Genomic DNA, 26,006 nt, shown 5'->3' on the forward strand with positions numbered 1-26,006 from the left:
AACAACAACAACAACCTTATAGGTATGTAAGTAGATTTCTGTTTCATATTAGTGAAAATAAAGCCAAATGCCTGTCTCTATAGATGTGATTTAAAGATAATAGAAAGAAGAAGAAATGGAAAATAAAACAGTATTGAGATTTGAAAAATACTTTCTAACTAATCAATTTAGATAGTAACATATACTTTTAAATCTTTAAATATTTTACTTAAATTTGAGATGCATGTGATTTTTATTCAATTTTTTCAGTAATTTTAAGAATTTAAACATTTTTAATAATAAATGTTAACATCATTAGAGTTTATACTTTTTTTTAGAGTTGTTCACTATAACTAAATTTCTCTATACTCTTTCTAGGTACTCTGTATGGTTCTCAAGCCTGTTTTGAAGAAATTAATTCTAGGAATGATCAATTTGGAAACTGTGGCTTAAGTCTTAGAGGATTTGTACCATGTACTTTGAGGTATGTATTAAAATGTGTATACCATTTTAATAATAGGTATATTTACTGCCTAAATTTTAAAAAATACTTTATTTTAATTACCTCTGGGAAAATTATTAATAACTTGAAGACAATTTCTATTATTTATACAGTTGTAAGTATAGATATATGTATTCTGTATATTAGTTTTCAACTCTTACATTCAAATGAGTTGTGTTAGTGCATCTTGATTGTATATCTGGTCAATTTCAGGCTTCAAATGTTGATCAAACTCAACTTATTGCCGTCAAATTGGAATCAACTCAAAATTAACCTTCTAGTGGATTTTCAGAGGCTGAAAATCATAGGGGAGGAGATTGCTCATCTTTTTTCATGGGGAAGCTGGTGAATTCATAACACCTGCCCTTAGAATGACAGCTCAACATCTTACCCACTAGGGCACCATAGCTCCCTCAAATGTTCATAAAAATCTTTAATTTCTTCATCTTTAACTTACTGGTTGCTGCCTAAATTTGAACAATACTACTATTCCTTCTTATTTGTATGTGTATGGATATGGCTCTGTTAGTACTGTACTTAAGAGCAGATCTTAAAATGTGCTTTATGACAATGCTTGTGATTCTACTCCTTTTCAATTTGTCGTTTGCACCATAGTAGACCATATGATTTTTAAATTCAAAATGGTCATGCTTCATTATTCATACACTACCAACAAAGTGCTAGTTTATATGTAGAATTGGCAGTTGGGTTGCTGTAATGCTGGATGGAAGTCATATCACATATTTTAAAAACTAGAAAGTCCATTGATGATAGATTTCAAAGGAGCTTCCAAACTAAGACTAAGAAATAAGCCTTGTCATCCAAGATACATCACACACACACACACACACACACACACACACACGCAACTATTCCATTGTGACTACAGTGTAAAATGGAGACGCCCTAAGCCACAAGAAGTCAATCCTGGAGCAGAAGTTTAAGACAAAGGATTTTCCTCAGAACCATCTGAAATAGGAAGCCGAACCTGATATATAGATTTAGAGACTCTAGATTTTCCCTGCAGCAGAAGAAACTGGCAGAAGGTTGAAGTGTTTAGAATCACAGAAGCCTAGAAAGCTTAAGATATAAGCCATCACATCAAGGATAGGTTATGGGGAGATAAGTGTAGATTTCTTCTAGGGGGAGTGGAAGGGAATGATGGTGGAGCAGGGAAAGGGGTGGATCAAGACGCACACGTCAAAGGCAGGGACAGCACTGGCTCTATTGGTTATTTCTAAAATTGGGAAATAATCTTTCATCTTTTTAATTCATTTTTTTCATTCTTTTTTATAAAATGCTTGTCTGTCAGATAATGTTCTAAATATGGGCATTCAAATCAAGACAGACTAGGAAGAAGGATTGGCCATCCACTTCTGAAATGGCAGGCTTTCGAAAACTCTATGTACAACAGAGCATACTCAGACTAGCAGATACAGCAACTGAGCCTGAGTCCTCAAATATGGTAGCACAAAAGAGAAGGAATTGCTGTAAGCAAACACTAGTGATTGGAACATGGAATGTGAAAACCATGAATGTAGGAAAACTGGATATCATTAAATAAATGGAACACATAAATATTGACAAAGGTGACCCAACAGAGTGTGGAAACTATCGAACAATCTCATTGATTTCATATGCAAGCAAGATTCTACTGAAGATTATCCAAAAACGACTGAAAGAACACATCAGCAGAGAACTGCCAGAAGTCCAGGCTGGGTTTAGAAGGGATCGTGGTACTAGGGATACTGTAGCTGATCTCAGATGGATCTTAGCTGAAAGCAGGGATTACCAGAGGAATGTATATATGTGTTTCATTAACTATGCAAAGGCGTTTGACTGTGTGGATCATAACAAACTGTGGCTGACTCTGAGAATGGGAATCCCAGAACATTTGATCATTCTAATGCGAAACCTATACTTGGATCAGGAGGCAGTCGTCAGAACAGAGCAAGGGAACACTGCATAGCTCAAAACTGGGAAGGGCGTACGCCAGGGATGTGTCCTATCTCTATACCTTTTCAACCTGTATGCAGAACAGATTATCCGGGAGACTAGGCTCTATAAGGAGAAATGTGGGTCAAGATTGGTGGCCTATCTATAACAATCTGCGTTATGCAGATGACGCAGCCCTGCTTGCTGAAACTGAGGAGGACCTGAAGCGCTTGCTGCAGAGTGTCAAGGACTGCAGCCTCCAATATGGACTGAGACTCAATGTCAAGAAGACAAAGATTCTCACCACTGGGCCAATTGGCAGCATCAGGATGGATGGTGAAGAAGACATTGAGATTGTTCACAGCTTTAGTTTGCTTGGCTCTACTATCAACTCTCTCAGCACCCGTAGCCAGGAAATTAAAAGGCATATTGCTATGGGAAAGCCTGCTGTTAGGAACCTCTCCAAAGTACTGAAGAGCAATGGTGTCTCTCTGGAGACTAAAGTGTGTCTGATACAGGCCATGGTCTTTTCAATCATTTCTTATGCTTCAGAGAGTTAGACAATGACTAGGTAGCATAGAAGAAGAATTCATGCCTTTGAGCTGTGGTGCTGGAGAAGAGTTGAATGTACCATGGACTGCGAAGAAAACAAACAGATTCATCCTGGAGAGGGTTAATCCTTGGAGGCAAGGATTCTGGGGCTTTGTCTGACATACTTTGGACATATTGTAAGGAGGGACTGTCTTTGGAGAGGGACATCATGCTTGGGAGGGCGGAGGGAGGGCGCAGGAGGGAAAGAACCCTCTATGAGGTGGATAGATTCAGTGACTGGGTTAATCGGGGTCGGAGTGTCAGAGACATTGCGACTGGCACAGGATAGAGCAGAGTTTAGGGCTGTTGTATATAGGGTCGCTATGAGTCACAAGTGACTCGGTGGCATATAACAACAACAACAATAACAGGTATTGGTAAAATGAGATGGACTGGCATGGAGCAGAGGATCATATGATCTATACTGGAGAAGAAAAGGTGAGGAAAAAATGGGGTTGCTTTTCAAAGTTAAAAAAGGTCATTTCTAGATCCATCTTGAGATACAATGTTGTGAGTGACAGGGTAATATCCATACACACACAAGGAAACCCAGTGAACACCTCTGTCATTCAAATACATTCACTGAAACCTGGAGCCAAAGAGAAGGAAATAGAAGATTTCTGCCAGCTTTAGTAGTCAGAGATCAATCAAACAAGCAATCTGGATGCATTAATAATAATGAGTGACTGGAAAGCAGAAGTTGGGAATAGAGGAGAAGGATCAATAGTTGGAAAACATAGACTTGGTGACAGAAATGGAGCTGGAGATAGAATGATAGAATTTTGGACAAAGACTTATTCATTGGAAATACATTTTATAAGATGGTATGCATAGGAATCAGATTGATTACATCTGTAGAAAGAATTGCTGGAGAAGCTCAGTATCAGTTGTGAAAACTAGGCCAGGTGCTCACTGTGGAACAGACCACCAACTACTCATATGCAAGTTCAAGCTGAAGCTAAGGAACATTAAATCCACCAGAATCATAATTTGACCTTTATTTAGTCTATCCCACCTGAATTTCTAATGAGTGAAGATCAGATCAGAGTAACTGTCGGAGGATATCAAGAATATCATCCAGGAAGAATGTAAAAAGTCATTACAAAGACAGAGGAGGAAGCAAAGACCAAGGTGGACGTCAGAAGAAACTGAATATTGCATTAGAGCACTGAGAGGCCAAAGCAAAGGGAAGAAATCAAGATATTAAGGAGATGAACAGAAAATTCCAAAGGGCAACGCTGGTAGACAAAGTAAAGTATTACAATGAAATGTGCAAAGAGTGGAGTCAGAAAATCAAAAGGCCTGAACTTGCTCATCATTTCTTAAGCTAAAGGAACTGAAAAACAAATTCAAGCCTCGAGTTGCAATATTTAAGGATGCTTTGGGCAGAATATGAAATAATCTAGGAAGCTTTAAAAGAGGATGGAAAGAGTATAGAGAGTCATTTTACCAAAAGGAATTGGTGGACACAAAATAATGAAATAACGTATGAGTAAGAGCCTGTAGTGATGAAGGAAAATGTTCAAGCTACTCTGAAAGAATTGGCAAAAAGCAAGGCCCCAGGAATTGAAGACATACCAGCTGATATATTTCAACAAACAGATGCCTCCCTGAATGTGCTCACCATGTTGTGCCAAGAAATCTGAAGGATAACTAACTACCTGTCAAATTAACGGCAAGAGATAGATATTTGTTCCCATTCCAAAGAAAGGTGACTCGATAGAGTGCAGAAATTATTTAACAATATCATTGATATCACATGCAAGCAAGATTCTGCTGAACATTATCCAAAAATGACGGAAACAGCCCATCATCAGAGAATTGTCTGAAGTGCAGGCTGGGTTTAGAAGAAGCCATGATACTAAGGATATTATAGCTAATGGTAGATGGATCTTGGCTGAAACAAGAGAGTACCAGAATAATGTCTATATGTGTTTAATTGATTATGCAAAGGCATTTAACTTTGTGGATCACAACAAACTGTGGCTAACTCTGAGAAGAATGGGAACCCCAGAACACTTGATTGTGCTTATGTGAAACCTGTACTTGGACCAGGAGGCAGTTGCAGATCGGAGCAAGGAAACAGTGCATGGTGTACACCAGGGATGTATCCTATTTCCATACCTTTTCAATCTATCTGTGGAACAGATCATCGGAGGAGGAATGTGACATCGGGATTGGAGAAAGACTCATCACATTCAGTATTAGGCAAATGACACAACTTTGCTTGCTGAAACTGAGGAAAACCTGAGGCATTTACTGAAGAATTTCAAAGACTAAAGCCTTCAATATGGATTGAAGCTCAAAAACAAACAAACAAAAAACCCAAACAACCCAAACCCCCCTAACCCAAAAAACAAAAACAAAAGTATTCTCACCATTGGACTGATTGGCAGTGTCATAGATGGTGACAAGATTGAGATTAGTAAAAGCTTCAATTTGCTTGGCTCCACAATCAGTATTCTTGGTACCAGCAGCCAGAAAATCAAAAGGTGAATTGAATTGCATTGGGAAAATCTGTTGTCAGAGACCTCTTCAAAGTACTGAAGAGCAATGATGTCAGTCTGGAGACTAAGATGTGCCTGATAGACCATGGTCTTTGGAATTATTTGCTATGCATCAGAGAACTGGACAATGACTAGGAATAATACAAGGAGAATTGATGTCTTTGAGTTGTGGTGCTGTAGAAGAGTATTAAATATATCATGGACTAGGAGAACAAACATGTTTGTGCTGGACAGGGTTAAATCAGACTGCTCCTTAGATTCCAAGCTTTGTCATCTTTGCCTCTAAGATCACTCTTGCTGCACCTTTTCTGAGACATACTAGACCACGGCCTGAAGAAGGTACACCTTAGCCTTCAATCTGATATAATTGCTGTTCTGTATTTTGGACTGGTGCCTGACTTCCTCAATGTTTTTATAACCTCTCAATTTCTTAAACTTTGGTTTTTGCAACCAGTTCATAAATTTTAATAATCATCATATTAACAAGTCTTTTGGTCTGAACATTGTTATCCCACTAATGACAACATTGTATTTCAGGATAGGTCTATTTTAAATGTATTTTTTGTTTTATATTGGTTTGCATACAAAATCTGTATGCATGTGTTTCATTCATATACATGATGTTTCGTACATGCATTTTCATTCATATTTTGTTTCATATGATCATTCTCACACATTGTTTTATCAAAGTAATCACCATTGGTCTATGCGTCATCTTTTCAGGTCTCCACTGGATCTTTCCCAATTCCTCTACTTCCTCAACCCACCAAACTCTCCGACCCAACGAATGCCCTCCCTTCCCACTATTATCCTCACTATCAGCCTCAAGTACTCTCCACTTTCCCCTTTGGACACTTGCAATTTTTCTTTTTGAGGATGACTGTGATTCCAGTCTCTTCAATTTTTCATTCACTTGAGTAGATCATATGAATGTGTTATTTTAATGGTCCAGAAAGGTTAATTTCAGCTGTGAAGACTAGGTCAGATGCTGACTATGGAACAGATGACCAACTACTCATATGCAAGTTCAAACTTAAGCTAAGGAAAATTAAATAAAATCCATAAGAACCAAAATATGACCTTGAGTCTATCCCACCTGAATTTCGGAACCATCTCAGGAACAGGTTTGAGGCCTTGAATACCAATGAGCGAAGACCAGATGAGTTGTGGGAAGATATCAGGAGTATCATCCAGGAAGAGTGCAAAAGGTCAAAGGCAGAAGGAAGAAAAGATCAAAATGGATGTCAGAAGAGACTCTGAATATTGTACTGGAGCACTGATAAGCCAAAGCACAAGGAAGAATTCAAGATACTAAAGACCTGAACTGAAGATTTCAAAAGGCAGTGCGGGAAGACAAAGTAAAATACTACAATGAAATGTGCTAAGAGCTGGAGTAAAAAAATCAAAAGGGCCAAACATGTTCAGCCTTTTTTAAGCTCAAAGAACTGAAAAACAAATTCAAACCTCGAGTTGCTATAATTAAGGATGCTTCAGGCAGAATATAAGTGATCCAGGAAGTATTAAAAGAAGATGGAAAGAATATATAGAGTCACTGTATCAAAAGGAATTGTCAGATACAGAAGAATTTCATGAAACAACATATAATAAGCATGAGCCTATGGTGATAAAGGAAGAAGTTCAAACTGCTTTGAAGGAATTAGTAAAAAAATAAGGCCCCAGGAATAGATGGTATAACAACTGATGTATTACAACTAACAGATGCTGCCCTGGATGCGCTCACCAAGTTGTACCAAGAAATCTGGAGGACAAACACTTGACCAACTGACTGGAAGAGATCTATATTTGTTCCCATTCTAAAGAAAGGTGACCCAACACAGTGTGGAAACTATAGAACATTATCATTGATATCACATGCAAGCAAGATTCTGCTGAAGATTATCCAAAACCGACTAGAACAATACACCAGCAGCAAACTACCAGAAGTCCAGGCTGTGTTTTGAAGGGGTCATGGTACTAGGGATATTGTAGCTCATGTTAGATGGATCTTGGCTGAAAGTAGGGAGTACCAAAGGAATGTCTATTTGTGTTTCATTGATTATGCAAAGGTGTTTGACTGTGTGGATCACAGCAAACTGTCGATGACTCTGAGAAGAGTGGGAATCTCAGAACACTTGATTGTGCTAATGTGAAACCTATACTTGGACCAAGAGGTAGTCACCAGAACAGAGCAAGCAAACATTGCATGGTTCAAAACTGAGAAGGCAATATGCCAGAGATGTGTCCTATCTCCATAGCTTTTCAACCTATATGCAAAACAGATTATCTGGGAGGCTGGGCTGTATGAAGAGCAGTGTGGCATCAGAATTGGTGGATGATACATCAACAATCTGCATTATGCAGATGACACATCTTGCTTGCTGAAACTGAGGAGAACCTGAAGTTCTTGCTGTTGAGGGTCAAGGACTATATCCTTCAATATAGATTGGGGCTCAATATCAAGAAGACAAAAATTCTCACTACTGGGCCAATTGGCAGTATCAGGATGGATGGTGAAGAGACTGAGATTGTTCACAGCTTTAGTTTGCTTGGCTCCACAGTCAACACTTTTGGCACCAGCAGCCAGAAAATGAAAAGCTGTTTTGCAATGGGAAAGTCAGCTGTTAAGGACCTCTACAAAGTACTTAAGAGCAATAGTGTCATGCTGGAGACTAAGGTGCAACTGACAGAGACCATGGTCTTTGCCATCACTTGCTATGCATTAGAGATCTGGACAATGACTAGGAATGATAGAAGGAGAATTGATGCCTTTGAGCTGTGGTGTTGGATAAGATTACTGAAAAATCATGGACTTCTAAGAAAATGAACAGGTTCATCTTGAGAGGGTTAAGCCAGGCTACTCCTTGGAGGTAAGGATTTTGAGGCTTTGTCCAACACACTTCGGACATGTTGCAAGGAGGGACTGGTCCTTGGAGAGGGACGTCATGCTTGGAAGAGTCGAGGTACAGTGCAGGAAGGGAATAACCCCCTATGAGGTGGATTGATTCGATGACTGGGGTAATCGGGATGGGTGTATCAGAGACAGTGCGATTGGCACAGAACAGAGCAGAGTTTAGGGCTGTTGTACACATAGTCAATATGAGTCACAAGTGACTTGACGACAGATAACAAGAAGAAAAATGTCTGTTGTTGTGTTTCATAGAGAACCATAGCTGATCCTGTGATGGTTTTTCAGAGGCATTAATCACAGGAGAGGAGATTGCCCATTCTTTTCCTGTGGAGCACCTCATGTCCTCAAACCACGTGCCTTCAGCTTCTTGCCCCTAGCTAGGCCACCAGAGCTCATTCAGTATTGTCTAGGAGCATTATGTATTTCTGCATTGCATTTCACTTGTGAAACTTCTAATTTTCCTAGGTTCAAACTTAATTGATTCCAATTTTAAATTATTAGATTCAATTATATTAACGATTAATAGAAGTTATTATCTTCATTAATAAATGAAGACCCTTCATTGGCTTAAAAAGTATAGTTCAGCCACATCACTAAGATAGCATCTACTTTGAGGAGGTAGCCATCCACTAGTAATTTTAAATATTTCCAACATAAAGGCATTAACCTTTCACTGTTGTTGTTGTTATGTGCTGTCGAGTCCCTTGTGACTCATAGCGACCCTATGTACAACAGCTCTAAACTCTGCTCTGTCCTGTGCCAATATCACTGTCTCTGACACACTCATCCTGATTTCCCCAGTCACCGAATCAATCCACCTCATAGAGGGCCTTCCCCTCCTGCGTTGTCCCTCCACCCTACCAAGCATGATGTCCCTCTCCAAGAGGACTGGTCCCTCCTTACAACATGTCCAAAGTATGTTAGACAGAGCCTCTGAATGCTTGCCTCCAAGGAGCTGCCTGGTTTAACCCTCTCCAAGATGAATCTGTTTGTTTTCTTAGTAGTCCATGGCACCCTCAGCACTCTTCTCCAACACCAAAGTTCAAAAGCATCAATTCTTCTTCTATCCTCCCTGGTCATTGTCCAGCTCTCTGATGAGTAACAAGTGATTGCAAAGACCATGGCCTGTACCAGATGCACCTTAGTCTCCAGAGACACACCGTTGTCTTGAGTACTTTAGAGAGGTCCCTGACAGCAGACTTTCCCATCACAGTACATCTTTTGATTTCCTGGCTGCTGGTGCCAAGAGTGTTAATTGTGGAGCCAAGCAGACTAAAGCCGTGAACAATCTCAATCTCTTCACCATCTATCCTGATGCTGCCAATTGGTCCAGTGGTGAGAATCTTTGTCTTCTTGACATTGAGCCTCAATCCATATTGAAGGCTTCAGTCCTTGACCCTCTGCAGCAAGTGCATGAGGTCCTCCTCATGTTCAGCAAGCAGGGTGTGTCATCTGCATAACACAGATTGTTGATAGATCTTCCATTAATTCTGAAACCATGTTTCTCCTCATAGAGCCCAGCCTCCCGGATTATCTAAGTAATAAATATTCCATTGTTAAGCATAGAGTTTTCATAGGCCAACAATGTCAGAAGTGGATGGCTACTAGTCTCTTAGTCTGGAAGTTTTCTATATACACATTATGTTGTGTTAATGTTATGTGCTGTTGAGTCAGAACTGACTCATAGCTCTGACCCTCCCGTAGGTTTTCAGAGACAGTAAATCTTACAGGAGATTATCCATCTTTTTCCATGATACACCTTGTGGATTCAAACTGTGTGCCTTCAAGTTGGCAATGCATCTCCTTAACCATTCAGCCATTTATTCATTATAGCAGTCAGAGTATGTTAAGTTCATGGCAATTAAATAGACCTTATTTTGTTTATAATGCTGTTTTGTTTTTTTAACTGCTATTAAGTTTATTCTGACTCAAAGAAACCCTTTTGAAGAGAGTAGAATTGCCTGTAGAATTTTCAACACTGTAAATCATGAAGGAACCAGATTGTTTCCTTTCTCCCAAATAGTAGCTGATTGTTTTGAATCACTAAACTTTTGGTTAACTATTGATTTTTTAACCACTGTGCCCCCAGGGCTCCTTCAAGTGGAACTCCTATTTACCTTCTTTCCAAAAAATATTTCTTTGTAAGGAAATAATATTTACTAAGCTCTGTCTTACATACTTTGGGTAGAAGGGTCCTTGGTGCTTGAAATGATGGAGGGACAGCACAGAAGAGGAAGACCCCAGATGAGATGGATTGATAAAGTAACTGGTACAATGGGGGTTGGTGTATCAAAACAGGGTAGGATTCAGAGCTGCTGTACATAGGGTTGCTATAAATGGCAGATGACTCGATGGCACATAACAATAAACAACAATTTTCTATTATGAAGAACTAATGCTTTTATTTTGTTGTTGTGTTTGCAGCAACCTACGTTGTGGAAAATTAGTGTGTATATACAGAAGTAAATTTCCATTCTCAAAAGAAAATGCTGAAGTTCTTTATACCAGGGTAAAAGGAGACTTATGTGTTAGCCTGTATTTCCCCGACAGAAATACAACTGACCGCCATATGTGGGTACCAAGTGGAACCATCTGTGGTAATAATAAAGTAGGCAGTTTTATTTTCCTCAGTAACCTTAAAAAAACCTAAATACTATGTCTTGAATTATAACATGTTAAAATTATTATTTGTTATAAAATATATGTTCAATATATGTAAAAGCTATAAAATAATGAAAATATAAATTAGAAAATTATAATCCTTTAAGTTAAATACAGTGATAGATGTGTACACTCTTCCCCAGAATATCTAGTGCTTGTTTTGGTGAAATCTGCATGTATTTGCTGAATTTAGACCCATATCTCACATATACTTTTTACCTACATGGTATGATAATATTTCAAAGAAGGAATTCCGTAGATCATGAAATGTTTGATAACATGATTTCTAAGCTATTTTTGTTAGGTATCATTACAACTCATAGTGGCCCTTTGGATAACAGATCTGAACCCTATTTATTTTGTGCCATCCTTATCCTTTCTGACACTTGAACCGCATTGCTGCAATCACTATTATTAATCCATGCAGTTGAAGGTCTTCCTCTCTTTAACTAACTTTCCACATTTCCAAGCATGATGTCCCTCTTCAAGAAATAGCTTCTCCTAGCAACAAGAACAATCTTAGGGACCTCTCCAAAATACTCAAGAGCAACAGTGTCTCTCTGGAGACTAAGGTCCGCCTGATACAGGCCATGGTTTTTGCAACCACTTGTTATGCATCAGAGAGTTGGACAATGACTAGGGAGGATAGAAGGAGAATTGATGCCTTTGAGCTGTGGTGCTGGAGAAGAGTATTGAATGTACCATGGACTGCCAAGAAAACAAATAGATTCATCCTAGAGAGGGTTAAACCAGGCTACTCCTTGGAGGCAAGGATTCTGGGGCTTCGTCTGACATACTTTGGACATGTTGTAAGGAGAGACAAGTCTTTAGAGAGGGACATCATGCTGGGTAGAGTAGAGGGACAGCACAGGAGGGGAAGACCCTCTATGTGGTGGATTGATTCAGTGACTGGGATACTTGGGATGGGTGTGTCAGAGGCAATGAGATAGGCACAGGATAGAGCACGGTTTAGGGCTGTTGTACATAGGGTCGCTATGAGTCGCAAACGATTGACGGCACATAACAACAACAACAACAACAAAGCTTTGTCATTTTTTTTCTTTAAGATGTATCTGGTTATACTTTCTCCAAGACATCTCTTTGTTCTTTTGGCAGTTCATAAGAGATTCAGTACTATTCTCCAACCTCACAATTCAAAGGCATCATACTTCTGTCATCCTTGGTCATTGCCCACCTCTTAGATGCATAGGAAGGGACTGAAAAGACTGCAACATGAACGAGGCATGCCTTAGTACTCTTACTAACATCATTGCTTCTCAGCAATTTGGAGAAGTCCCTGGCTGCAGACTTTCCTGTCTCCTGATCTCCTGACTGCTGGTACCAAGGGTGCTGATTGTGAATCCAAGTACGATGAAGTCATTGACAATTTTATTCTTTTCTCCATCTACCATGATGTTATCTATCAACCCAGTGGGGAGGGCCTTTGTTTTCTGGATGTTGAAAAGCAATCCATATTGAAGGCTGTAGTCTTTGCTCTTCTGAGGCAAGTGTTTCAAGTCTTCCTCATATTCAGCAAGAAAGGTGCATTACACAGGCTGTTAATTAGTCTTCCTCTGATGCTAATGGCACATTCTTCTTCAGAGTCCAGCTTCCTTAATGATTTTCTCACCATACAGTTGAACATAAATGAGAGAGGATATGATCCTGATACACACTTTTCTTGATTTTAAAACATGCAGTGTTCCCTTTCTCTGCTCAAAAGCCTCTTGGTCTAGGTCCAGGTTTCATATGAACACTGGGATTTCCATTCTTCTCAATATTAGCCTTGACTTATTATATTCCATATAGTCAAATGCTTTTGCATAGTCAATAAAAGGCACACAGACATTCTTCAGGTATTCTGTGTTTTAACCAGTGTGAATCTGATATAAACAATGATATCCCTGGTGCCATGACCTCTTTTAAATCCAGCTTGAATGTCTGGAATTTTCTGTAAATGTATTATGAATCTAGCCACTTTTCTTCATGTGATATTAATCACATTCAATAATTTCCACATTCTTTTACATCACCTTTCTTATCAAGGGGAATAAACATGGCTCTCTTCTGGTCAGTTGGCCAGGCAGGTGCACTACAAATTTTCTGGCATAGATTGGTAAGCAAGTTCTTAGTTGCATCTGTTATTTGAAACATGTCAGTTCGTATCTATGTTTAACGATGTAAGTAACGGTAAAAATGTAAAAAAACCAAACAAACAACAAACAACACCAAAACACCAACTTTTGGAATATGGTTGTTGTTGTTACTGTTATTATGTGGTAAAGATTGATGAAGACTCATAATGACCCTATGAACAAAAGCTCTGAAACCTGCTTATTTTGTGACATCCTCATCAACTCTGACATTCTTGAGCCCATTGTTAAAGACCCTATTGTCAATCCATTTTATTGAGGGTCTTTCTCTCTCATGCTGACCTTCCACCTTTCCAAGCATGATGTCCTTCTCCAAGGAATGACCCTTTCCTAACAACATATCCAAGTACATTAGATGGGTTTTGCCATCCTTGCTGCCAAAGAGCACACTGGTTTTGCTTTGTCCAGAACAGACCTGTTCGTTCTTTTGGAAATTTTTTTTATCATTTTGAATGTAAGTTTACAAAGATTTATGGTTTCCAGTCATTCATTGTTGTACTTTTCTCCCTGCCCACCCCCTCCCCCCAATTCACTCTTCTCATTGAAAAGTAAAAGAAAAACTCTTTCGTTGTTATGCAATCCTTTCTCATAAGTCTAACTCAACAGCAACCAACAAAAACATCATCATAATGTTGTGATAGGAATTTTGTAGTCTTCATGTTAAGAAGTATTCTATTTTGAAGCTGTAGTCCTTGATCTTCTAGAGGAAATACTTGAAGTTCTCTTCACTTTCAATAGTGTTGCGTTATCTGCACAACACAGGTTGCTGATGAGTCTTCCTCTGATCTTAACTACACATTCTTAATCATAAAATCCAGTTGAACAGAATAATATGTTCAGCATACAGAGTGAACAAATATGGATAAAGGATACAGCCCTGACACATAGTTTTGTCAATTTTAAACCTAGCAGTTTTCCCTTGCTCTATTTAGATAGTAACTTCTTGGTCTACCTATAGCTTATATGTTTGTTTGGGAGGTTTTTTAGTGTTTTGCTTTTGGGGGATTTTTGTTATTTTATTCTGTAATTTTATACTGGTTTATTTATAAAGTTCTTATTCATTGTTTTTCACACTGGATCTTTCCCAATCCATCCTTCACACCACCCTCCCCATACCCATCAATTTATGCAATTCTCTGATTAACACCTTCACTCTCACCCCACCCATCCTCACCCCTTGGCTATCACTCTGCCCCCACTTTGTATTCTCATACTCATTCTACAATAGTGGTCTTACACAATATTTGTCTTTTGGGGACCGAGGTAGTTCACTTAGCATAATGTTTTCCAGCCCCTCTCAAGTTAGGTAGTAATTTACAAAATCATTGCTCCTGTGTGCTGCATAGTATTCCATTGTGTAACTGTACTGTAACTTCTCAATCCATTCCATTGTGGTTGGACATTTGGGCTGTTTCCATGTTCTTGTGATGATGATGAATAACACTGCTATGAACTTTAGTGTAAAAGTCTCCATTGGTGTCTCAGTTCTCATTTATCCTAGGGTATATTCCAACTGGTAGAATAGCTGGGTCACTGTAAGTTGCAAGTGACTCGGCGGCACATAACAACATCACTAATGTTACATACAAACAAAATCCTGCCAAAGATCATCCAAAAATGACTGGAATGGTACATTGACAGAGAACTATCATAAATACAAGCTGGGTTTAGAAGAGGCCTTTGGACAAGGGGTTTCATTGCCAGTGCCAAATGGATCTTGGCTGGAGGCAGAGAGTACCAGAGGAATGTCTACCTGTGTTTCATTGACTATGCAAAGGCATTTCACTGTGTGGATGACAAGACATTGTGGCTAACCTTGAGAAGAATGGGAATCCCAGAATACTTCACGGTTATGCTCATGTAAAATCTATACTTGAACCAGAAAGCAGTCATCTGAAAGAACAAGGAAACACTGCATAGTTTGAAGTTAGGAGAGAGATGTCTCAGGAATACATCCTGTCTCCATACTTTTGCAATCTGTGTATGAAACAAATCATTTGGAAAGCTGGACTTTATGAGAAGGAATGTGGTATCAGGATTGGAAGAAAACTGATCATGCAGATGACAAAAGCTTGCTTCCTGAAACTAGAAGGGCCTGAAACATTTGCTGAAGGTCAAGGACTGTAGTTTGCCATATGAATTGAAGCTTGCTCTCTTTTTTTAAAATTAGTGTTTCATCAAGTATCCTTTCTATATTTTGCTTTCAACCTGCCTTTGCCATTGTTATTAATTAAATTGTTGTTAATTTCTTGCATGCGGCATACTGTTGTGGTTTTATTTTATTTTAATCATGTTAATTTTCATCTTTTAATAGTGTGGAAGACTACTTGTAGATAGTGTAAATATTGCCATGTTAAACTTTATCCTGACATTTTATTATTGTGTTTTGTTCATTTGCTCTGTCATTGGTAGATCTGTTTTGTTTTTGCAGCTTCCTTATGGGTTATGTAATATTCTTTAAAAATTTCACCCTTATTAATTAATAACTTCTCTGAGGGTTTGAATCCATCAAAGGTAGTCTTCTTTTACTATGGCTTAAAGCCTCAGAAACCTAATAGAGGGTCACTATGAGTTAGAACCAATTCAGTGGAAGTGAGTTATACCAGGTATACTTTTCTTAGTTCATCTGCATATTAAAATTTACATAAATGTATATGATATTATGTATTAGTATACTTTTGTAATTTTGGGTTTATGATATGCCTGATTTGTGTTGCCTTTTATTGTACAGAGGTTCATAAAGCATCTTATTGCTAATATTATTTCTTAATCCTTTAAATCAGTTCATATTTCTTTTTCCAGTAACTAGAGGTTTTCTTGAATTCTCTCATTATTTCTAGACTTTACGCCTGCAAATTGGGGCAGGGGAGAAGTATGTCATTAAAAATTAATTCTAAGTCTATATTTTCTTGTCCAGATCTCACAGAATCCTATTTCATTCTTTTCATAGTACTGTACACATTTATTTATTTATTGTTTCAACCACCTTTTGTATGTATACAAATATATGTATATACATTTATTTCTATGTGTTTTAAATATTGTTATATTTGTGGTATCTTCCATCTTCTAAACATCTCAGTTTTGGTCAAATCTAAATAGATGAAAACATGGAAGACCTATTCACATAATTTGGCTATGTTATCAGGATGATCTAATCCCTGAGGAAGAACTTGATAGTTGGAAAAATATAGAGGCAGCATAAAAGAGGAAGCCTACCAACCAAATGGACTCTCATAGTGATTGAAACAATAGATATAATTACAGGAGAGTCATGGCACAGGATTGAGCAAGGTTTTAATCTGTTGTACATAACTTCACTCTGTGTCAGAACTTGTTGTTGTTGTTTAATGCCGTCGAGTCGTAGATGACTCATAGCTACCCTATGAACGAACAGCCTGAGCACTGTTCGTACATAGAGTTTCCGGAGGCAAGCCATTTTGGAAGTGGATGCCCCTCCTGCTTCCAGGTGTCAGAACTACTTTTTACAAATAATATTAAGCCAAATAATTTTATCCCTAAGTAGCACTAAGTTAAAATTTATTTAATAGACTTTTATTCCTCATTACAATTTGTAAATAATTTATCAACATATAAATTCTAAAAATGTGCTAATTAATTTCTTTTGGCTTAACTCTTTTATAGATTTGTATAGAAAACATGTGTGTGGATGACAATCTTTTGCCTAAAGAATGTACCAATGAAAAATGCAACCACAAGGGAGTAAGTTTCAGTACACATGGCATAAAAAAGTAGTTACATTTATTATGGAACCACACACACAAATACACATAAATATGCTGTATCTATTCATCTCATCCAGGATCTTCCTCTCCTGTGTTATCCCTCCACCTTTCCAAGCATGATGTCCTTCTCCACAGACAGGTCCCTCCTGTCCAAGTGCTTAAAGTATGTAAGATGGAGCCTCAAAATCTTAGCCTTCAAGGAGAAACTTGGTTCCACCCTCTCTAATACAGGTCTATTTATTTTCTTGTGGGTTCATGGCATGTTCAAAACTCTTCTCCAGCACTGCAAATCAAAGGTATCCGTTTTTCTTCTGTCATCCTTAATCATTATCCAGCTCTCTGATGCATAGCAAGTAACTGTGAAGACCATGACCTGGATCATGCACACCTTAGTCTCTAGACTGACATCATTGCTTTTCAGTAAGCTGGCGACATCCCTGACAGCAGATTTTCCCAGTGAAATTCCTCTTTTGAGTTCCTGACTGCTCGTGCCAAGAGTGTTGATTGTGGAACCAGGCAAGCTGTAATTGTTAACAACCTCAATCTCTTCATCTATCTATCATGGTGCTTCCAATTGGTCCAGTGGTGAGAATTTTGTCTTGGTGATGTTGAGCTTCAATCCATATTGAAGACTACAATCCTCTACCTTCTGCAGCAAACACTCATATCTTCCTCAGTTTCAGGAATCAAAGTTGTGACATCTGCATAATGCAAGTTCTTGAACAGTTTCCCACCAATCTTGATGACACATTGCTCCTCATATAGACCAGTCTCCTGAATGATCTGTTCTGTAAATAGATTGAAAAATTATGGAGACAAAATGCATCCCTGAGGCACTCCTTTCCTCATTTTTTAGCATATATTCATTGACATAACTATATGTTATTCTCACAACTCTTCAGTCTATTTGTCATACTACAGTAGTGTTCAAATTGTTGTGATGCTGCAAGCTATGCCACCAATAATTCTAATTAATAGCAACAAGGTCATCATCCATGGTGGGCAGATTTTAACAGAGCTCCAAGATTAAGACAGACTAGGAAAGGGATCTGGTGATAAAATTCCGGAAAACATTGGCCAGTGGAATACTTAAGAACTGGAGCAAAACATTGTCTAACATAGGTCTAGAGGATGAATCAGTTAGGTTGGAAGGCACTCAAAACATGACTGAGGAAAAGATTCTCTCTCAAAATACTTTAACTTAACAATTTGAGTGAAATAAAGTTTAGGAGACCTTTATTTACCAAAAATGAAAGCAAATGAGAGATATTATTTCCCAAGTAATCAACTATGTTTATAACTACTTCCCTAACCAAAAGCAAAGTTTACTACTTTGTATGACTGCACCACTGGATCAATATCGGATAATAGGTAATACCTACTCATTCCACCTGAAGCTATTGTCCGTAACTATCTGTGTTCAAATCAAATCAGTAACTGCTAACACCTAGAGGGAGTTTCAGAGAGTCCCACTACTACCCAAATAATGACCAAAGGAGAAAAATCAAATAAGCTAAAATGACCCAAGCAAGAGGTCAAAATAAAAGGCCAGGAAATATTCTTGAGAATAGAGAAGTAACAGAGCCAACAGAAAAGGAATTAATATATAGATATATTAATTGTATATACATTTGTTCCATTTTCATTTCTTAGCCCAGCTTAAATTTCTCACAGATCATTCTCAATACAACCATTTTAAACTTATCTTCAATAAGAGTTTACATACATGAGATACATTAATGATATTATTCAATCCCAAAGATAGCCAGTTGTGTAGATGGTCAACAAAAAGGAGAAAGTTCTTCAACAAGAGAGATTAACATTGTTATTGCACAATTAACTCAAACATAGCAACAACTGTGAAGATGGTTAGGACTGGGCAAAATTTTGTACATTGGGTGCAGTTGATCACTATGAGGCAATATGCTTTGACAGCAACAATTAACAAAAGCAACATATGGTAGTAATTTAATTCTAGTTGAAATTACATTATCTTGGCTGTTATATTTCTTCCTAGCTAAGTTGTATTTCTTACGGTTTCAGAGATGTAATAATAGAAGGAACTGTCACTGTGAAGTTCACTATTTGCCCCCCGATTGCTTAACAATATCTAAAACATGGCCTGGTGGCAGTGTTGATAGTGGCAACTTTCCTCCTAATCCTCGTAAGTATTAATAAAAATTGTAAGAAGAATTTAAAAATCAATTTAAATTATCAAATATTACATGTACTAGTTTCTATTTTCATTGATTTAGATTTGTATTGATTTGATAAAGTAAACCACAAAATTGTATTTTTAAAGTAAATTTCCAGATATGAACACATTACTAACCTTCATGAATAGAATCGTCTTGCTCTTTCTTTGTATTTTCCCTCTCTTCCCCCACCCCTCAATTATATTAAACAGATTTCAAGCAGAAATATGATTACCTTGTTGGTTAATATGGCTGTCTCTGAAGAAAAAGAAATAAGATAGTGATGAGAAACAGAAGTGTGAAAAAAATGCATTTAAATGGCTGATTTTTAAAAGATAAAATCAATATATTGGAATGTGTATGACATTAGGAGACACACAAATATGAATACATGATTGTTCACAGCTTTAGTTTGCTTGGCTCCACAGTCAACACTCTTGGCACCAATAGCCAGGAAATTAAAAGGCTTATTGCCATGGGAAAGTCTGCTGTTAGGGATCTCTCCAAAGTGCTGAAGAGCAATGGTATTTCTTCAGAGACTAAGCTGTGTCTGATACAGGCCATGGTCTTTGCAATCACTTATTATGCATAATAGAGTGATGACTACGGAGGATAGAAGAAGAATTGATGCCTTTGAGTTGTGGTGCTAGAAAAGAGTATAGAGTACCATGGACTTCTAGGAAAACAAACAGATTCATCCTGGAAAGGGATAAACCGGGTGGCTCCTTGGAGGCAAGGATTCTAGGCTCCATCTAACATATTTTGGATATGTTGTGAGGAGAGACCGGTCCTTGGAGAAGGACATCATTCTTGGGAGGGTTGAGGGACAGCGCAGGAAGGGAAGACCCTCTATGAGGTGGATTGATTCAGTGACTGGGTTAATCGGGATGGGAGTGTCTGAGACAGTGTGATTGGCACAGGACAGAGCAAAATTTAGGGCTGTTGTACATAGGGTTGCTATGAGTTGCAAGTGACTCGACGGCACATAACAACAACAACATACTGAAGTTGAACGAAATAGAATAATATATTATGGATACTTAACAAGTAGCTTATTTAAAATTAGTGGATATTGCTAAACAGATTTTCAGAAATGCTTGTACTAATGTTTATTCTCTCACTAACACCTCTCAAACTTCCTACGAAAACAGTAAATTGAAAATCCAAGATATAAATAATAGAATACAATGTTTTCATATTTATAAGTAAGAAACTGCGCTACAATCCTGAAGGCACACAGTTTGCATCCACAATGCACTCTGCAGGAAAAGGATGGAAAAATTCCTCCTATGACTCTGAAAACTCTCTCAAGGGTTAGCTATTAGTTACAACTCAGTGGAACTTCTCAACAAACAACACAATATGTATACATGATCTAAGTGAATCTATAATAACTTGAGCAGCAGGATGGGTCATGATGCTACAGAATGGTATCCTAGGTAGAAGTATTTGGTCTGGCATATTTGCTTGTGGATTCAGGATATCTGGAAAGTCTGCTTCAAGGCCAAATAGGTGAGGGTATGAACAATTGTCAGTGGGAAAGAAGAATGAAGTTCAAGCTGCACTGAAAGTATGAGAGGGAAAAAAAAGCTCCAGGTTGGATGGGATACCAATTAACATGTTTCGAGTAAAAGATGCAGTCACAGATATGCTCACCAGTCTATACCAGGAAATAGGTAGGATAGCTGTTTGGCCAACTGACTGGAATAGATCCATACTTGTTCCTATTCCCGAAAACAACAGTCTCCAGAATGTAGAAGTTATTAGAAAATATCATTAATATCACAAGCAGGCAAAACATTGCTGAAGATCATCCAAAAATGGTTAGAACAGTACATTGACAGAGGACTGTGTGAAGTTCAAGTAGAGATTAGATGAGGCTGTGGCACACACTGCTGATGTCAGATGGATCCTGGCTGAATGCAGATAATATCAGAAGAATGTCTATTTCTGTTTTATTGACAGTAGATAGGCAAATTTGTGTCTTTGGGTCTTAACAAACTATGGCTAACTTTGAGAAGAATCAAAATTCCAAAACATATGTGAAATGTATACCTAGACCAAGAAGGTATTATCTGTAGAGAGCAAGGGTACATTGCATATTTTACTATTAGGAAAGGTATATGTCAGGGTAATAGCCTTTATCCATACGTATTCAATCTGTATGGCGAACAAATAATTTGAGAAGCTAGACTCTATGCAGAAGAATATGTGATCAAGATCAGAGGAAGACTCATTAGGAATCTATCTTATGAGGAAGACACAGCCTTTCTTGTTGAAAGTGAGAACTTAGAATACTTGCTGCAAAAGATCAAAGACTTGCTGCAATAGATAAAGGCTTTAATATGAATTGCATATCAACCTCAACATCAAGAAGACAAAAATATTACATGCATGACAACAATATGGAATAAGGGGTGACTTACAGGGTGGGCAGGGGGAGGAGTAGAGATAGGGGAAGAAAATGTGCAACAATAAAAATATTTAATTTTAAAAAATCATCTACCAATTTAAAAAAGAGACAGAAATCCTTACCACTGGAGTTATAAGCAGTATCATGTTGGAAGAAAGATTGAAATTGATGATTATTTAATCTTAGTTAGATCCACCCTCAACATCCTCAGTACCAGCAGTCAGGAGTGGAAGAGATGTAATGCATTGGGCAAATCTGCTGTGAGGGACCTCTCCAAAGTGCTGAGGAGCAATGATGTCAATGAGAGAAGAAAAGTGCACCTGATTAAGGCTATGGTATTTTTAATCTCTTACTATGTATCTGAGAGGTGGGCCATGAATAAAGATAACTGAAGAATTGATGCCTTTGAGTTGAGTTGGAGAAGAATACTGAATATATCATGGACAAACAGATATGTCTTGGAGAAAATGGCCAAAAGAACAGATATGCCTTGGAGAAAATACCGCCAGGGTGCTCCTTGAAGATAAAGAAGGTAGTACGGCTTTGTCTCTAATACTTTGGGCATCTAGCCAAGAAAGGCTATTCCTTCGAAAGGGACAACATGCTGCGAAAGATAGAGCATTAGCCAAAGAGAGGAAGACCCTCATTAAGATGGATTGAAACTGCCATGCCTGGATCTCCTGTTGCGCCTGCATTTCCATGCACCTAGTCAAAAGTAGGTACCTGACTTGAGAATTTCTTGAAGTGTCCTGGACTGGTCTCTTGCCTGGACCACTAGACCATGGCACTGCTACCTTGCAGGGCCCTGACTCCGCTGACTGGAGGCACCCATTCCTGGTGCCTGGACCACTGAACACGTTTAAAAGACCTTATCTGGATGTGGGGACACTCCTGCATGCTGTCAAAAAGCCCTCCCAGGCTTTTTTATGGAAGTCCTGGCCCTGCTGCCTGGAAGTCCTGCCACTGCAAACTGGAGGCCCCACCCGAAATGCCCAGAAGTCCCACCCTTGCCACTTGGAGGTCCTGGACCCTCCATCTGGAGGACCTGGCACCACAGTCTGGAAGCCCCAAACCCAGCGCCTAGATGAAGACCTGCTGCCACCCCTCTGAAATGCACTAGTAAAATCAGTATCACAGATTAAACAGCTTTTTTTCCTTTCCCCTCCCAAAGTGTGAGGTGCCTTTAGACCAGAACACCTTGGACTGGCCTAGCAACAGCAGCAGTCTTAACAAAGGAGGCTGCTAATTCATAGGCCTTTTCATTCCCAAACTGAAGTAAGTCATCCCTTGAGTCAAAAGTTCTGAAAGAAACCCAGGAAGGGTACCTGCCTCACCCTCTTCTGGAGCAGTGACAACAGACCAAGAGGCTGTTATCACCTAAGACATGAAAAACTCTACCACAACAATGTCGCATAGAGAGAAGGCTACCTCACAGCCTATACAACTCAAAGCAAGATGTCGCTTCCAAAAAGCAGCACATTATCAATAGGTTTCCTAAAGCCATAAAGTCCAATGGAACTTTCTGATGCAAAATTTAAAAGAACATTGAATATCTTCAATGGGTGAAAGACAAACTTGAGGAATTGCAGGACGCCACAAGCAAAAAAAAAGAGGAGCTTTAAAAAACAATGCAGATTAAATAAATGAGGCATTAGAGGCTGGGGTAAAAACAAGAAACCACATGCAAAATATGAGGACCAATGTTTTAGATTCTGTCAACATGTTGGAGGGAATATTAACAGAGTCATAAAGATGGAACACAAAACCCATGAAATAAAAGATAGAATTGTAACCAATGATTTTTAGAACAAAAAACAGGATAAAAAAATGAAGGAAAGGGAAAAAAACCTAAGAATAATGTGGGACACCATCAAGAGGAATAACATGCATAGAATCCTAGAACAGGAAGAAGCAAGTAAAGGCACAGAAAAAGTGATGAAAGACTTGCTAGGCATAATGAAGAATGAGAGAATATACAAGAAGCTGAGCAAACACCATATGGAATAGACCTCAAAAGAAAAACACCATAGTGTATCATAATCAAATTTGCCAGAACCAAAGATAAGGAGAGAATTCTGAAGGCAGCTAGGGAGAAACAAAGAAACCTATAAAGGAGATCAAGTAAGATTAAATGCTGATTTCTCTGCAGAAAACATGTGAGTGAGAAGACAGTGGAATAAAATATAACAAACATTCAAATAACACAACTGTCAACCAAGAATACTATACCCAGCAAAACTGTCCATCAAATCAAGATATACTCTGAAGAACAGAACCTAAGGGAATTTGTGAAAACAAGACCAGAGTTGCAGGAAACACTGAGAGACATCTTTCATAAATTGCCACATGAAGCAGGATGGATCAAAGTAATCAGCAACAACACCAAAGAGAATTCAACAAAATGATAGTAATAAAACCTTGCCTCTCAATAATTACACTAAAGATGAATGATTTAAATGCACCACTGAAGAGAAAAAGAGCAGCAGATTGGATAAAACACCCCAAAATCCACCAAAAAGTTGTCTACAAGAGACATGCCTGAAAGTGAAGATAAAGACTAAATATAAAAGTGTGGAAAAAAATAAACCAAGAAAAACGGCAACTATAAAAAAGTTGAAGTAGTAGTATTAATCTCTGATAAAATAGATTTCAATACAAAACCATCACAAAGGGTAAGGAAGGTCACTACATAATAATTAAAGGGTCAATAGAACAAGAAAGCACAATAATATCAATGCACCAGATGATAGAGCTGCAATATATGTAAAACAAACATTAACAAAACTGAAAAAGGAAATAGACAACACCACCATGGTAGAGACTTCAATACACCACTCTCAAGAAAAGATAGAACTACCAGAAAAAAATAAAAAAAAACACAATAAAGCAACTAGATCTTATAGATATTCATAGGCTAATGCAACCCCCAAAAAGCACAGTATGCCTTCCTCTCCAATGTGCATGGAATGTTCTTGAGAATAGGTCACAAAGAAAGAATCAATAATTTTTTAAAAAAAAATAGTAATTAAAAACAGAAATAATACAAAGCATTTTCTCAGACAACAATGCTACAAAATTAGAAATTAATAACAGGATAAAGGAGAAAAATTCATTCATACTTTTGGAAGCTAAACAATGCCTTGCTTGAATGTGAGTGGGTACTAGAAGAAATAAAAAAATCACTTAAAAAAGTTTCTTGAAACAAATGAAAATGAAAACACAACTTATCAAAACCTCTGGAAAACAGACAAAGCATTAATTAGTGGTTAATTTATATCAACAAGCAAAAACATCAAAAGGCAGGAAAAAATTACCATTGACTTTCTAACCCAACATCTCCAGTAAATTGAAAAAGAACAGCAAGAAAACCCGATACCCTCTAAATAAAAATGTAATATAATAATTAGGGCAGAAATAAATGAGTGGGAAACAAAAACAATTGAAATCATCAACAAAACCAGGGGTTGCTTATTTGAAAAGGTCAATAAAATCAACAATCCACTAGTAAAACTAACAAAGGAAAGGAGAGAAAAGACACAAATAATCTGAATAAAAGATGAAAAAGGCAATGCCACAACAGAACTAAAATAAAAAGGAATATTATGAAAAAGTATACTCAAACAAATATAAAAATGTAAGGGAAATGTCAAATACTTAGAAACTCTTAACCTACTTAAACTGACAGAGAAGAAAATTGAGCACCTGAACAGACCCATTACAAAAGAAGAAATCAAACAGGTAATAAAAAACTTTCAGCCAAAAAAAGCCCTGGACCAGATGGCTTAGCAAGTGAACTTTATCAAGCATTCAGAGAATTGTCACCAATTCTAAATTATTCAGAAAATAGAAAAATATGGAATTCTCTGACTCATTCTATGAATCAAACATATCCTTGATACCAAAGCTAGGTAAAGACACCACCAAAATAGAAAACTACAGGCCAATATCTCTCATGAACATAGATGCAAAAATCCTGAATAAGACCTTGGCCAATATAATCGAAACTGTTGTTGTTGTTGTTGTGTGTCGTCGAGTCATTGGTGACTCATAGCGACCCTATGTACAACAGCCCTAAGCCTGGCTCTATCCTGTGCCAATCGCACTACCTCTGACACACCCATCCCGATTACCCCCATCACTGAATCAATCCACCTCTTAGAGGGTCTTCCCCTCCTGCGCAGTTCATCTACCCTCCCAAGAATGATGTCCTTCTCCAAGGACCTGTCTCTCCTTACAACATGTCCAAAGTATGTCAGACGAAGCCCTAGAATCCTTGCCTCCAAGGAGTAGCCTGTCTTAACCCTCTCCAGGATCAATCTGTTTTCTTGGCAGTCCATGGTACATTCAATACTATTCTCCAGCACCACAGCTCGAAGGCATCAATTCTCCTTCTATCCTCCCTAGTCATTGTCCAAC

At 38.1% G+C, this 26,006-nt stretch overlaps 1 protein-coding gene across 1 annotated transcript in view; it reads left to right on the forward strand.

Moving 5' to 3' along the window:
• The window catches only part of LOC102845266 (disintegrin and metalloproteinase domain-containing protein 2-like), an 80,896-nt gene extending 58,196 nt beyond the window's left edge, over nucleotides 1–22,700 (forward strand). The window contains exons 12-15 of the mRNA XM_006900300.1: nucleotides 358–463; nucleotides 10,847–11,030; nucleotides 16,882–16,959; nucleotides 22,392–22,700. Coding sequence (XP_006900362.1) covers nucleotides 358–463; nucleotides 10,847–11,030; nucleotides 16,882–16,959; nucleotides 22,392–22,700 — 677 coding nt within the window. The remainder of the gene's footprint in view (nucleotides 1–357; nucleotides 464–10,846; nucleotides 11,031–16,881; nucleotides 16,960–22,391) is intronic.
• The last annotated feature ends 3,306 nt before the right edge of the window (nucleotides 22,701–26,006 follow it).

Source organism: Elephantulus edwardii, unplaced genomic scaffold, assembly GCF_000299155.1.
Source record: "Elephantulus edwardii isolate Elephantulus edwardi_28Jun2011 unplaced genomic scaffold, EleEdw1.0 scaffold00279, whole genome shotgun sequence".
In the NCBI taxonomy this organism is placed as follows: Eukaryota; Metazoa; Chordata; class Mammalia; order Macroscelidea; family Macroscelididae; genus Elephantulus; species Elephantulus edwardii.